Raw genomic sequence first — 16,570 nt, forward strand, 5'->3', positions numbered from 1 at the left:
GTAACTTAGTCATATTGGAATTAACCTGCAGTTTGTAAACCTGATGCACTGTAGGCGCAGAAATCACCGGCAGGCTGGCCTAGGCCTTCACTGATCCGGAGGGCTAATAATACCACAGTGAATTGTAAGGCTGAATTGACATGATCTTTTTTTGTTATTTTAGCGCCTTAGATGTATAGACTGCTCATCACAAGTCTCCTGCACTAGAACATCTGGTCAAAATTAGACCCCTTATGGTCAAGGTTCATATAACAAGTACATTTGATGAATGTATGATTAGTAATGATGTAGTTGAGGCGTTTGACTAATGTAGCACATTAGCTAATTTAATCAGTTTTGAGGATCTGATTCCACGTGTGTTTTTACAATTTGAAATATGATGGAAAGAGACCGGATTATCCCAGTAACAAAGTGCTCCTGGATTAACAACGCTGGGATAAATCAAAAGCTCTAATGCCATGTGCATTGCTTAGGCTGAACAAAGGGGGTTCGCCAATGTGCCAAAGCATTTTTTTGTTCTCTGAAAGATTTTTATTTTTCCAAGTCACTTTGGGTCCTGCAGAGGATTTTGACTGAAGAGTGTCACGTCATACAAAGTTTGATGGTTATGATAAAATGTCCCTTTTTGTAGGCCTGAGGAAATGTCCATTGCCCAGAAGTAATCTTGCATAATTTGGAGAATCTCGTAAACGATTGTTTCTCCAAATTCCTGGAATTACCGTATTATAGCCCATCCTGTAATTATACATCCTTCATGGCAAAATTTAAGCACGAGAGCTTGTGAATAATGTGAACAACCAGAGAGTGAGCGGGTGCTTTTTGCTGTGCTTGTGTTTATCCTCTCATTTTTAAGACAAAATACACTCTTACATCCAAAATAAACACACATGCACATTCCAAAATAAAATATAGCATCAAATGCCATTTTTTGAATTTCGTATACTATGCATAATTTCACTTGATTTATCCTAAAGTTTACATAATTACACAACAGCTAATTATGAAAAATGAGCACACCCCTACTTATATGACACCCAGCCATAACATCAGAGGCTATGCTTCTTTTGGGGTAGTAAGGTTGAGCGCTTGCAGGTGTTGAGCACTGACACTCACTTATTGGGGCGTGGGCCCTATTTTCCATCATTAGACTGTGATACAGACCAAACGAAAGTGCAGAAAATGGTGAAATAAGAAGGAAGACAAATCATAACACTGACAAAGATCGGAAGTATGGATTAAAAAGAACCCCCAAAATGAGATAAACTGGCAGGAAGCACAAGCTGGTGTAAAAAAGATTCATGAGGTGTAATCAGAGTAGGTGGCTTTGCAATTCAGCAACCCAAGCATTTGGAAGTGACTGGCTGCAGCTTCTTAAGGAAAAGTGTGGCTCTTGCACTTCACTTTTTTAGTTATTTCTTAACAAGTTTTGCACTTTTTTTTATAGAAGGGTGTAGTAAACATGACTACAAGTGTAGGTAAGATTAAGCTCTTTTAATAAATATATAGACCGCTGCGATGTCGCAGCTACCGCCCCAACCGTCCTCTTGACTCCGAGTGTCTCGAGCTCTCTCTATCACAAGCTCGAGACATAAAACTGGAGTTGCGAGGACGCGGCAACACCACGAAGGGTTAACGGAGTATCCTTAAAAACCGAGACTTACTAAGAGGTTGGTGTGACAGAAATGTTCACTACAGCGTCGATCAAATCAGCCCTGTCGTATCGGTGTGAGGTCGCTCTAAACCCCATTCTTAAAGCTTTGTTTAACTCTTGTGAATCAACAATCCCTCTCCCTTTGATTTCACATGACAAACTCCGGCCACATCTTCTCCCTGCCCATGGAATAGATTCGCCACAAATGGTGCAAAAGAGCCAAAAAAATGGAACATAAATGAATGTACAAAACAGCGCCGAAGGGAACTGTATATGAAAAATACGTTCTTTGGTGATTATGAATCATCACTTCTCAAACATTACCGGCCTTTCTTTGTCTTTTGCAGATCTACCTACGTTTCTTGGACTATGAAATGCAGAACTCAAACGAATGCAAGAGGAATTTTGTTGCAGTCTATGACGGAAGCAGCTCAGTAGAAGATTTAAAGGCTAAATTCTGCAGCACCGTCGCTAATGATGTGATGCTGCGCACGGGGCTTGGTGTAATCCGCATGTGGGCAGACGAGGGAAGCCGGACCAGCCGTTTCCAGATGCTCTTCACATCGTTTCAAGAACGTAAGTCTTGCGGCGATCCTCCTCCGCGTCTCGCTATAGCAACAGATTGAGTGTTATGAAAAGCGTTTGTAGTGCTAAACCATAAACATTCTGACAATTGTCAAGAGCTGAGCTTCTTGTTGTTTCTGCTATATGGCGGCAGGTGCACTCTGTCATCAATTGTTGTTCATGAGGCATCGGGTACTCTCACATAAAGTGTACAGGGCCGCCATCAGGGCTGCCATCTGAGTGTCACTTTTTCGGACGCTCCAGAGGCGCAAACAACTGTTCCTTATTTATAAGGAGGTGTATAGCCTCCTGTTAAATATGGGCCCCTCTAACGCAGTTTCTGCGTCAGAGGGGTGTGCAATTTGGACGCTGCCCCAGATTTATGAGAAATATGAGATACATGAAAAACAGGATGAACCTTCCAAGGCAATGGTAGATGAAATCGAACTGAGACTTGGTTTAATACCCGCAGGATTATAAAACGGCCAAAGTAACAGGGTTTGAATTTAATCTGGGACAGGCGAAAAGGCAAAATCTTAGAAGAAAAACAGACCTTGTTCCAAGGCTGGTAAGATGGTGCACGACTACGCTGAATATCAGCTACCTTCTTCATATAGGGCCAGATGTAGGAAGCCGTTTGCATGGTGCAAACTGCGAAAATCGCAGTTTGCGCCATGCAAACAGTCTAACGCGATGCTCATTCACAAATTGCGAGTCGGTACCGACTCGCAATTTGTGAATGCGACTCACAAATAGGAAGGGGTGTTCCCTTCCTCTTTGCGACTCGCATCGCAATTCAGAATTGCTTTGTGACCGCGAATGCGGTCGCAAAGCAACTCGCAGTTACCACCAGTGTCACATTGGTGGTAACTCATTCGCAAAAGGGAAGGGGTCCCCAGGGGACCCCTTCCCCCTTGTGAATGTGGGCATAAAGGTTTTTTCAGAGCAGGCAGTGGTCCAATGGACCACTGCCTACACTGAAAAAACGAAACCAAATGCTTTCGTAATTTTTTTCATTTTTAAACTCATTTTCCTTTAAGGAAAACGGGATGCAAAATGAAAAAAAAAACTGCTTTATTGAAAAAGCAGTCACAGACATGGAGGTCTGCTGACTTCAGCAGGCCACCATCCCTGTGAGTGCAGGGACTCGCTATGGGGTCACAAAATGCAACCCACCTCATTAATATTGATGAGGTGGGTCTTTGCGACCCCATAGCGAGTCGCAGACGGTGTCTGAGACACCGTTCTGCATCCGAATTTGCGATTCGGAAATTGCGAGTCGCACAGACTTGCAATTTCCGAATCGCAAATTCGGACCTTCCTACATCTGGCCCATAATGTTTTGTGGCTAAGAGATTGGTACGTAGCAGGTTCTGAACCTGACAGAGATTACGAACAACTGAGGTAACTGCGGGAATAGATAAATCCTTATTAGTAACAGTAGGAAAAGCAGTAGGGTGGAAACCATAAGTACATAAAAAAAAGTGTGGACTTTGTTGTACTATGGACTGTATTATTATTGTAGGAAAATTCAGTCAATGGTAGATATGAAGACCAATTACTTTGACTTGCATTACAAAAGCAGCGTAGATATAGTTGTAATCTTTGATATAGGCGTTCGGTTTGACCAATGGTCTTTGGATAGAAACCAGACAATAGAGCCACCTCAATATGTAAAAACTTACAAAATGTTCTCCAAAAACGGGACACATATTGAGGTACTCGATCGGAAATGATTACTTGAGGGAGGCCATGCAATCAAAATATATCTCGTAGAAAGAGTTGACTCATTTCCTTGTGGGTAATTTCTTTAGGGCAGAAAAATGAGCCATCTTAGTAAAAGAGTCAACCGTTACCATTATGACCTGATAGCCAGCAGAGGATGACAATGAACATGTAAAATCTGTGGTCAACGTATGCATGGGATGGATGGCACAGGCAAGGGCATCAATAAACCTGCTGGCTTAGCCCGAGGTGTCTTAGTTTGAGCACATATTGGGCAAGATCTTACATATGTTTCAGCATCATATTTCAACATGGGCCACCAAAAAGAGCAGAGGAGCAGTTCCTGTGTGTTCATAATTCCACGATGTCCAGTAGTAGGGGAGTCATGACACATTTGCATGGCTTCTGTTTGCACCTTTTTAGGAGGCAAAATAAGGTGTTTTTATGATAGTAATACTCGTCATGCTTCTGTAAGTGGGAACTTAAAGTGTTCCATTCTTCCAAGGGTAAATTTTGATACTCTGCTTTCACACCATCGAGAAAGGATTGAACGACTCCCACTATTCGACCTGGCTCTATGATGTGTGTATAAGTAGTATTTGTTCTCTCCCGATATCGGCAGAAAAAAGCATCTGCTACAATATTTTGGGATCCAGGTATGTATGTTACTACAAAATCATATTCACTAAAAAAGAAAGACCATCTGACTTGCCGACTATTCCGGCACTGATACCTGAGGAGGCACTGTAGTTGCAATGATCTGTTCTAACTTCAAACGTCTCCTTTGAACCCATTAAAAAATGTCTCCAGTCCTTGCAGGCAGCTTTTAATGCTAGTAATTCCGTCTCCAACACAGAATAGTTTTGTTCTGCATCTGACAACACATTGGATAGGTAAAAGACAGGATGTTTGAGGCCATCATCGTCTTGTCTTTGTAGTAACACGGCTCCAATAACTCTATCTGATGCACCAGTGACCACTAGAAATTTCTTTGTAGTGTCAGGATGATGTAATATCGGAGCTTGTGTAAAGGCACGTTTTAGACTCTGAAAGGCTCTTTCTGCTTCTTCTGTCCAAATGAAACCCTTCTTTAGACTTTCTTTTTTGATGTTCTGGGTTATATGACCTTGTTGTTGGGCAACGTCGTTTATAAATTGTCTATATAAACTGGATAACCCTGGAAAGCACTGTGTCTCCTTTATAGCAGCAGGAGAAGGCCAATCTAATATAGCTTGTACCTTTTCTGGGTCCATGGCAATGCCAACTTGGTTGATACAGAAACCAAGATATTGCACCTTGGTCTTGTTGAACTCACAATTTTCAGGCTTACAGTACACATTGCTTTGTCGGAGTCTTTCCAGAACCTGAAGAAAATGCTTAGTATGGTGTTCAGGACAACAAGAATATACCAGAATGTCATCTAGATAGATGACAGCACTTTGGTTCAAAAGATCAGAGAAAACCGAATCCACAAATCTTTGGAATATGGAAGGTGCATTAGTCAGACCAAAAGGCATGACGCAGTATTCAAAATGGCCTAATGGAGTACGAAAAGCGGTCTTCCATTCATCACCTTCCTTAATCCGTAAAAGATGATAGGCACCCCGCAGATCTAACTTGGTGAATATTTTGCCTCCGTGGACTGCTTCCAAAATATTGTTAATAGGAGGTAGGGGATAGATATCTTGATAGTAATTTTATTCAACTCTCAAAAGTCAATACGGGCGGAGATCTTTAGTCTCCATTGGTACAAAGAAAAAAGGACCCCCAGCAGGTGATGAAGAGGGAACAATCAATCCTCTTAGCATGTTTTCATCTATGTATTCCTTAAGTACTTTTATTTCTTGCTCTGATAAGGAATATATTCTTCTGAATGGAACTACTTCCCCAGGGATCAAAGGAATAGCACAGTCATAATCCAGATGAGGAGGCAAAATGGTTTTTTGAGGTTTCTGGAACATATCGGAGTATCCTTGATAGCATCTGGGTATTCCTTGAATCATATTAATGGTACTGCTTGCTTTATTGGAAGAGAAAATGGAACCTTTCAGACACCAATAGGAATCGGTCGAATAGCAATGTAATTTACAAAAGTGGGATGAGAGTGATAGAGTCCATGTTTACCAATTTATATATGGATTATGTTGTGTTAGCCAAGGAATACCCAGAATCATAGTATGGTCAGTAGAAGATATCAAGTCAAGGGCAAAGTATTCCTTATGTCTTCCAAATTGCAGGCAAAGGGTAGGAGTAGTATTCACCACTGGTTCTGAAGTTAAAGGAGAGCCACCTACTGTTTGAACATGTCCAGGGATCTATTTAGGAACGCAAGGTATTCCTTATTCCTTACCCCATTTCTCATTTAGGAACATCTCACTGGCTCCACAATCCAATAACGCAAATACTTGTTCTTCCTGGTGAGGGCACTATATAATTACTGAAAATATAGAAAGAGCTGTGGTATCTTCTCGAGAGGAGCAGATGGAAAGTATCTCAATGCCTCCCGCCCCCTTCCTCCTCACAGGGGACGGGAGTTGGCATTTCCTGACAGTCTGGTGGGACGGATTGGATCCATTCGAATTAGATGACCCGCACTGCCACAATAAAGATATAAGCCTTTGCATCATCTGTTTTCTCGTTCTGCTTCAGATAATGGTTCGTGAGCAATATCAATTTGCATGGGTTCTTCTTCTGTGGAGGCTGGTTCCTCTGGTTGGTTTTCTTCAGGGCGGCGTGCAGAAGAGTGCATTGCTACTGATTGGGACTGCAACCCGGACCTTCATTTCTCCAGTCTACGTTCTTGTAAACGGTACTCAATATTAAGTGCCCGGTCCATCAGTTCTTTCAATGACTCTACCTGGGTGGAATGCACCAGTTCATCCGTTATTTCATCTCGTAACCCTCGACGGAAGAGTGTCACAAAAGTGCATTCAACCCATGTGGTTTCAGCCGCTAGTTGTTTGAAATTGAAATTTGCCTTCCCCTGCCGTATCTTTCATCGCTACTTAATATGTGTGCACTTGTATATGTAGACAGTTACCCATGACTCTCCTTAGGAAGGGAAAAGTACTGGGGACAACATACAGGAGGAGAGAGTCATAAAGAGAACAGTATAGCAGGAGATATGAAGCAGATGCAGAAGGGATGGAGATGGAGGTAATGTAGAAAAATATGCGAGGGATTGATAAAAGTAGAGTAAATAGAGAACAGTGAATTTACCAGAAGGAAAGATAAGGAGAGGTAGAAAGAGGAAGATTTAGGTAGAGAAAGAGAGGCAGAGAAATCGACAAGGCTTTACAGCGCAGTAAAGAGGTAAAGATATATAGCAATAGTGAGAAGGAAATGTAGGGAGATGCAGAGGAATAATCCAAGGGGTGAAGTAGCGAGAGACTGTAGTAGGGGGAAAGAGAGAACAGAAGAGAGAGATGAACAGAAACAAGAGAAATGTGGTATAGAGTGAAAGTAGGAATCTGAGAGAAATATGTGATACAAAAAGAGAAGTAAGGTGCATGCCGATGTATAGAGTTGTAAGAAGAAGTGATAAGGTTGATAGATCTATAGAGAAGGCTGAGAGAAATAGTTGAGGTGGAGGGATGAGTTGAAATGGAGAAGGAGGTCCAGAGAGAGAGAGAGATGTGTGCATGTGTGTGCATGTGTGTGTATGTGTATGTGTGTGTGAGGGAGAGTGAGAGGCAGGAGTCGATGAGAGAGAAAAATGTGTTGAGGTAGAGAAACAGAGGTAGTCTTAAAGGAGTAAGACTTTTACAGAGGTGAAGGAAAGAAAACAGAAGGTAAAACCAGAGAAAGAGGAAGGGAAGATGTGAGATTGTAAACTAATAGTGAGGTAAATTATAAGGTTAGGTTGTGAGAGAGAGGGCATTGGGATACAGAGAGGTGAGATAGTGAGGGAGAAGTGATGTAGTGAGAGAGATGAGATAGAGAGGTGAGAGGAGTGATAAGGAAGAGAAAGGCCTGACAGAGAGGCAGAGAAAGGTATGGTAATATTGACATGGAGAAAGATAAAAAGAGCAGTGAGGTAAAGACAGAGCTGAGGTTGTGTGAGAAGTGAAATTGATGGAGGAGAGATACAGGGAGTTCAGATGGAAAAAGTGAGGTACAGAGAGAGGGATGAGGTACAGAGACAATAAAGTACAGAGAGAGATGAGGTATAGAGAGAATTGAGGCTAGGAGAGGGAATCAACAGTGATAGATATAGGTGCAGAGAGAGAGAGATGGTCAAGAGCTTTTGAGAGAGGTAGAGGGATATGTTGAATGATATTTATTGGGCGTATTGTGAGAGAGGTAAGGGAGATAAAGTACCAAATCCTATTTCTAGACAAATTCTTAAACATCCCATATATTGAATATTTGCAGTATAATGTAGCACACATACAATGTGTGAAATGTTTGCTGAAAGCAAAATATTCTTTACATTAGTGTCTGCTTCAACGAGGAGTTAGTTTTGAAGCAAATCCTTTTCTGGCTATGTAAGTTTGCTTCAAAAAATATAAGTGCATGCTCTAATCCACTTACATTACACGTAAGTGATGCTAAAATAATATAAATCAGCACAGAGTGCTATTTGTGTTATGAAAAGGGCAGTTTTCCAGGCAAAATAATTTTTCTACTGGAATGCAAGTACCCTTTCAAGAGTTTGTGTTGCTTTGCATGACTATGTATGACTTTGTCCTAGCAAACCCCTCAGTAAGCGTGACCTTGTATCTCTTAAGTATCCCAGGCTATCAAATTACACAAATCTGTTCTTTTAGCAATGTGATCATGGCAGGAATTTTGATTGTCAAATTCACTTTTCTGGCTATTTGGGAGTTAAGGGCCCTGGGCAATGGTTCACTTTATCCATATCTTGAAACATATCTGGACAATGCAGCCTTTATATTCACCCCTTACATTCAATAACACCAACCTTTGGCTTTTGAACAAAACTTTGGGCTCTGGCATTTATTCTTTCACAAATTAAGCACTGAATGAAGCAACGTAAAATTCAAACAACACTATGTTGAACGAATCTTCATTGATGCTCATCCATGAGATTTACTAACTGGCAATATTTATTGTACAGCAGTGGAATATTCCATGAATATTGTAAATATACAATATGTAGCAACTTCACAGAATTAACTGGCATAATTTTAAGGCAATGGAATAAACTACACAATTGGTTCCAAAAATACACAAGCTTTGATCTCAATTATCTTCTTAGAGTATTTCTTTAATTTTCCAGGAGATTATTATGAGAAGACAAATGCCACATTGGAATGTATGAGTAGTCTTTTATTTTTAAATACCATGGTCCTTCAGTAAAATCTTATGTTCAAAGTGGTCCTGACTATTTCCTAATTTGAGCCAGTGGTTTCTGGTGCTCGGCACCATCATTTGTCAACTCTGGCACATTTAATAGTCTGCCACATGGTGGTGCTGTTTGTCTAATTTACAGTCAAGCACAACAGCAGTTCTTTATTAAGTCAATACACATTACAAATTAATAATACCTGCTGCCAAAGACAATTTTATTGCTTTGGTGGCCATGAGTAGCCAGAATGGTCACACTTGTAGGAATCTGATGGTTAATATTTGCATTGTTACTGTATTTAGTAGCACTGATAGCAGCATTGGCCAGTGCGAGTGTGCTCCAGAAGAGGGCCCTGGCACCAATTGCCTTACAAACACTGGTCCTGCCACTCTGAACCACAAGACATGTTTGATATAAATCGGAGCCCGTCAGTTAGTTCAGTTTTACAATATGGAAGCAGGAGGTTGTGGTGGACAGTCGGACCAAACAACTGTGACTCCACACAATCACTGTTGTGCTAGGTGTTTCCAAATATTGCTGAACAATATCAAATCCAAAATTTAGATTGTGATTGTTCCAAGGTTTCTAGTCTAAAGGAACAGGAGTCTCTTGGCTCCATGTTTCTGAAAGCACCACATCAGAGTCCCTGACAGTCTATGTAGTTGTCAATGTTCAGTCATCTAGAGTAGGTTGAAAGCTTATTTGTCCTACCCTTGCCACGTTCTTAAGTCCAATCAAACAGTCTGGGAAGGAGTTTTGCACCATAGAGAGATTTCCTGAAAGAGTATCCCTTGCCCTTCTTCCAGAATTCACTTTCAAACTTGGGCCCAGATTTACAAGGCACTAGCGCCTCCTTGCGCCATATTAGTGTAATTTATTTAATGCCAATGTGAATCAAGGAGGAAATTTGTGCCGTGCCATATTAACAACTTGGCGCAGTGCATGCATTGTGCCTCTTTGCGACCCCTTGTGCCACATTATGCCATCAGGCATAATGTACGGAAGGGGGAATCCTGGCATTAGGAGGCCTGCAAAAATGGCACAGTGAAATCTACAAGATTTTACTCCACCATTCTTGGTGTCATTTTTAACACCTGCTCAATGCAGGCGTTTAAGTGATGCACCCTTTGTAATGAATGAGCCCCCTTGCACTTAGCTGCACTAGCGTCAACTTTTATTACGCTAGTGCAGCAAAGCGCTACAATAGCGTAAAAAATGTTGATGCTATTTTCTTAACAAGATCCATGGTGTGTCATATTGTAAATACGGTGCAACCAAGGTTTTGTTAGCGGGCTGTAGGGGCACACAAGAAAAGTGGTGCATCTGGACCGATGCATCACTTTCTTGTAAATCTGGCCCATGGTGTCTAAGGGTCTGATTTAGATCGTGGCAATAACGATCCTGCCATTGACTTATCGACTGAAAACCTGTCCACCGCTGTGACGGTCCACCCACAGTATTTAGATGTTTACATTCCCATAGACGGAAGCTTGCAATTGAACATATGTGTCTGCCAAGAAACACCGTCCACGTCGACGGTGGGAGAGGGAATAGTGGATGCGAGGAGGTCCCCAGCCACCCTTCCCGCTGTGTAGATTTGGATGTGCCTTACCGCCAAGATAAAAGTGGCAGTCCAACCTCCATTTCTCAGTTTACGAATTGGGGGGAAGGGGTAAAAACTCACCTTTTTTCCCTATTCCATCCACGTCTTTGAATGGACATGACTGGACAACACCTGCCATCAGTCCTGCTACTGACCCGCATCACCAGGCTCAAAGGTAGGAATGCCACATTGCCAGGGTATGTTGGGTGGGCACTGCACAGGAGGACGGGACCACAGCAGGCATATACACGTCACAGTTATTTCTTTTAATTACTGTGACATGTATACATAGGGTACACAATGGTGTCACACATGGCACACTGGTGCAACACATATATCGCACACATATACAATTGTCATTGTGGTGTCATCATTCATTGCAAAAGGAATGCTGACACCACAATGACGATACACTCACACTGGACAATGGTGTCCATGTGTGTGCATTGCAAGGGGACCTGTGAGGGTAGGTTTGTGCTATCTGTTGTGTATGTGAGTCAGTACATGTATGTGTGTATGTGTGTGTGGATTGGCTGATTGAAGTGGAGGGAGCAGGAGTGGGTGATGTGGTTATGTCTGGATGCATGTCACTTGAATGTGAGACCAATGTTTTTTTAATGTTGTGTTCCTGTGTGACACATTCAGAGTGTTGTCTGACAGACATTGTTGTGACGTATGTTGTGTTGTTGTCCTTGTGTGTGAGTGTGTTTGTGTAGCTGAGTGCGTAGTTGTATTGGTTGTTGTTGTCATGTGTCAGTACAGAGTCAATGGTGTGAGTGTGTTGTGTCATGGATTTATGTCAATGTGTGTTTTCGGCAAGTACAAGTTGTGTTGTGCTGAAATTGTAATGGATGATTGTGCGTTTGCGGTGTTGTGTAATGCAGGGGGACATATATGGCTAAGGCATAAACATAAAAGCAACACCCAGAGCAGAGTAGTATTAATCAAAAGTCACTAAGAAGTATCCATTAATTCTAGTCCATGGGGAAAATCAGTAAAAAAGTGCAATATTTATTCCATAGTGGGTGAGCAGCCGACACGTGTTTAATCTCTGACAACATTTTCAAGGCTGCAAAGAAAGAATACTGTATGGAAAGTATAAACACTTGATATTCAATTTGAGAGCTATCAAAAAAGACCCGAAATCCTACATCCAAAACTAATTTAGACCAACATTAATATTTCCATGTTGGTGGAAGTTTTATTGGCAAAGCAATATAAAAGACACTAGAATATAATCATGTATAAGATATATAATAAACATCATGTAGAAAAGGCAAACCAACATCAACACCACTTGTGCAAACAGACAGTGAAAAAAGAGCAGAAACTTGTTAGAACTCAATAAAGTTGTTACAACTCAATTTCCTAAAGTATTACGTGTTGAAAGCTCATGGCATAAAAGCTGTGCGGACTGTCCAAGATAGTGTAGTAGTACCAAAAAGTCCAACACAAGTAATCAGGACAAAATACAAGCTACTACTCGTGCATCAAATTTGTCGAAGAATGGCTAAAAACAAAAGAGAAAAGCAGTGTGTCATGAGCGAGCCAATCAGAGTACACTCTGTGCCATCGGATTATGCCAGGAGAAAATTTGTCACATAACATACCTGGCAAGGAAGTTCATGTGTGTCAAGCCGAAGTCAGAGACAAACATAATACGGAGTGGCCATGATAAGTCTTCCTATAGTATGTATGGGGAATAGAGAAAAGCAAAAAGGCAGTAAGTCTTAAAGGTCTCAAAATGCCTTTGCAACAGTAAGTGTTGCGTTAAAGTGTTATCCGTACACGGCAAAGCAGATCTAATTGATCTCCTTACCTGCTGCCATTGTACAAAAGGAAGAGTGAAATCAAAGTGGACTGATGTAAGACACTCGCCACCCCTGGCCTAAACCCTATGTTATAGAAATCAAGAAAGGACAATTTGACACCAAACACCAGGGGAAACTGCAGAAATGACAAGCGCTATCTTGAGCTTGTCGCTCAATAGGCAGTCATTGTCATGAGTTTAAGGTAAAGTAAATGTGAGAATCACAAAATGTGTGTGGCGTATCTTAAGAACCCCAAAATTGAAAAAATCTTATGTTGTAAGCTTTCAGAGACCACATTTTCACAACATAAATGTATAACATGTCACTAAAACAAAGAACGCGTCACTAGTGAGAAATGCCACTTGTACTCAAAATTCAGTACTGTTTGAAACCTTATCAGAGGTGTCAAATTAAAGGTATAAGAGGCACACACCAGTGTAGCTGGTATAATGTACAAAGGTCAAGAAACCTACGGGAAGGAAAGCAGGAACTGCAAAGTCCAGAGTAAAGCACTTGTGGCATTAAAACGTCACAACGAGAAAAAAGGGTGACAAAAAGATGCTAAATCATAAAAACAACATAGCAAAAGTTAAATAGCATGACAGTTGGTAAAAGGTGTCATAGTATCACTGTGAGCAACACATTACAAGTGCGACCAATAAGTTGTACAGACGGTCATGGAATATTCTCTGTGAAGTGGGACATAGTGGCCAATCAGACCAAATGAGAAAGGCAGAAGCACTATAGTCATGGATGCACCAGAACTGTAAGTGTGTTTATTAGTCAGAGGAAGCCAAAAGGGAAGAAAAGACAATCCAGTACCGAACAGAACACACACACACCTATCTATATACATATATATATATATATATATATATATATATATATATATATAGTATCACAAGGATACTATTCCCTGTAATAACCAAAACAAGAGCATACCAGAATAGAAAAATGAGGAGGACAAAACAAGCCAGTACTAAACAGTATCAAAACATAGATATGTGAAAAATACCACACTGGTTCTAATCATGGTGGTAAAACACACGGAAACACAGCAGTAACACACAACTTAAGGAATGTCCAAAAGCACATGCAGTTCGAAGTCCACATTGAGTCCTGGACCACAGCTCTCAGTTTTGTGATCCAATTGGTCTCCAGTCTGCAAAGTGTCCAGATTTTGTCACCTCCTCTTGGATTTTCCATGGCCATTCCTATGATGTGGAATCTCAATTTCACCAATTCACAAGTTCTATGTTGCATGTTATAATGTAACACAAGAGGATAGCTTTCATCACAGTTCCTAATGGCACAAATGTGAACTTGGATTCTTTCTCTAAGTGGTCTTATTGTACTCCCTATATTTGACATATGGACACAATACAGTAAACCACAAACTTAGAAATACAATTACTGTAAGCACTGATGAGATATTTCACCGGAGTGTTATATTGAAATTGTTTCAGTTTTTGGATGTTACTCTATTAGAACAGACTAACATGCTCATGGACACGATTTCCCTAGTTTTTGATAACAATGTGTTTGTTCATAGTGGCAGCTGCTTTCGACAACGTCAAGGTGTGGCAGTGGGTTTAAAATGTTCTCCCTCATTTCCCATCCTCTACATGGGGTGGAAAAAAAACAGTTGTTTGGTCTGACTGTCCACCAGAACATATTGGACATGTTGTGTTTTGGGGAAGGTGCATAGACGACTTACTGATTATATGGTCTGGCGACACTGAATCACTCTCTAAATTTGTTTCTTTCTTAAACAGCAATCCCATTAACATTATGTTTACTCACTTTCACAGAAGAAATGCATAACATTTTTGGATCGCACACTATACTATGAGGGTACCAAGAGTCTGTATTCCATATTTAGAAAACCCAATACATACAACTCCAGTTTACATACTAGCAGCTCACATCCTCAAATCTAACCAAGTCAAATCAGAGTTTATAAAGTGCAACTACTCACCTGCAAGGGTCTCAAGGCGCTAAGCGGATTTGTCCTCTGAACTTCAGTCAAAGACCCAGGTTTTAAGGTCCTTCCTTAATTGGAGTAGGGATGGTGAATGCCTGAGGTGCAGGGGCAGGGTGTTCCAGCTCTTTGCCGTGCGATAGGCAAAGGATCTCTCACCAGCCGAGGTCTTCCGTAGCTGGGGTACGGTGGCTAGTGCTTGTCGAGCGGAGCTGAGAGGTCTGGAGGGGGAGTAGAAGGTGATGCTGTGATTGAGCAGCAACGGCTTCCATCCCGTTGTGAAAATTCTTCTTGGCAGTAGTGGGGTTTTCGGTCAGTGATATGATCAGCTGGGTATCATCACGGTAGGAGACGATATTTAGTCCATGGACCCTGATGGTGGGTACTAGAGGGGACATGTAGATATTGAAGAATGTGGGGCTCAGGGAAGATGTCTGCGGAACTCTGCAGCTGATCTCCATAGGTTCTGACAGGTTAGACGGGAGTCTGACTCTCTGTGTACGGCCAGATTGGAAGGAGCGTATCCATTGTAGGGCCTTTCTGTGGATGCCGGCTGCATGGAGCCTGGAGCAAAGGGTGAGGTGTGAGATCATAAATCACAAATACAAAGCATTTCCTCTGGAGAAATGGTCAGTGGTGAAGTGAGATGTAACTGTAGTAATGAAGTAGTTTTTAATACTGAACTCAAACATTTGGAAAACAGATTTCTATCTAGAGGCTACCCAGCCGCAGTAGTTGCGAAGTTATATACACTTTGTAGATACTTGCACTTGCAGGAAACCACAAATATATTTCAGTGGACAAGAGCTGGAGGCAAGGAAGGCAAAGAGGAAGAAGTATGACACAAGCTCTCATGATTGCTCTCTGCCATCCTTCATCTGACACACAACATTCATACAATTGAAACAATGTTTGCAACTATGTTAGAGTAACACTAATGGCTGGCTCACCAGAGGTGATTGCAAACTCTTTCTATTCAGAACACAGTCTGATGCTTGCAGGTATTCTATAACTCATGATCACTAAGGGCCATATTTATACTTTTTGACGCACAACTGCGCCAATGCAATTGTGCGTCAAAAATTTTAACGCCGGCTAGCGCCATTCCAAAGCGCCATGCGGGCGCCTTATTTATTGAATGACGTTAGCCGGCGCAGCTGACTGGTGTGCATCAAAAAAAATGACTCACACCAGGCAGCGCCGGCGTAGGGGAAAATGGAGCTTGGGCATCAAAAAATGGGGCAAGTCAGGTCTGAGGCAAAATTTTGGCCTCAACCCGATTTGGGCCATTTTTTTTTACTCCCATCCCCCATTGAAATGACTCCTGTCTTAGCACAGACAGGAGTCATGCCCCCTTGCCCAATGGCCATGCCCAGGGGACTTATGTCCCCTGGGCATGGTCATTGGGCATAGTGGCATGTAGGGGGGCACAAATCAGGCCCCCCTATGCCACAAAAAAATAAAAAAAATAATACTTACTGGAACTTACCTTAAGTTCCCTGGGATGGGTCCCTCCATCTTTGGGTGTCCTCCTGGGGTGGGCAAGGGTGGCAGGGGGTGTCCCTGGGGGCATGGGAGGGCACCTCTGGGCTCCTTCCGAGCCCACAGGTCCCTTAAAGCCTGCCCTGACCAGGCGTTAAAAAATGACGCAAAAGCGGCTGGACGTCATTTTTTAAGGCCCGCCCACTCCTGTGCGTCATTTTTGCACGGAAGTTTAAATAAGGCGCACATGCCTTGGAGTCATTTTTTAGAAGGGAACGCCTACCTTGCATATCATTAACGCAAGGTAGGTGTCCACGCTAAAAAATGACGCAAACTCCAAGATCTTTGGCGCTAGACGGGTCTAACGCCAAAGTATAAATATGGAGTTAGCTTTGCGTCGGATTTGCGTAAAAAAAAACGACGCAAATCCGGCACAAACAGA

The 16,570-nt window shown here is 41.9% G+C and overlaps 1 protein-coding gene across 4 annotated transcripts in view; it reads left to right on the top strand.

The window, feature by feature from the left end:
- Positions 1 to 16,570, top strand: part of NETO1 (neuropilin and tolloid like 1) — a 766,912-nt gene that overhangs the window by 545,918 nt on the left and 204,424 nt on the right. For all 4 annotated transcript variants that reach the window (XM_069219884.1, XM_069219887.1, XM_069219886.1 and 1 more), the window contains exon 7: positions 1,999 to 2,227. In XM_069219884.1, coding sequence (XP_069075985.1) covers positions 1,999 to 2,227 — 229 coding nt within the window. The remainder of the gene's footprint in view (positions 1 to 1,998; positions 2,228 to 16,570) is intronic.

The sequence above is a fragment of the Pleurodeles waltl genome, chromosome 2_2 (assembly GCF_031143425.1).
Source record: "Pleurodeles waltl isolate 20211129_DDA chromosome 2_2, aPleWal1.hap1.20221129, whole genome shotgun sequence".
Classification (NCBI taxonomy): domain Eukaryota; kingdom Metazoa; phylum Chordata; class Amphibia; order Caudata; family Salamandridae; genus Pleurodeles; species Pleurodeles waltl.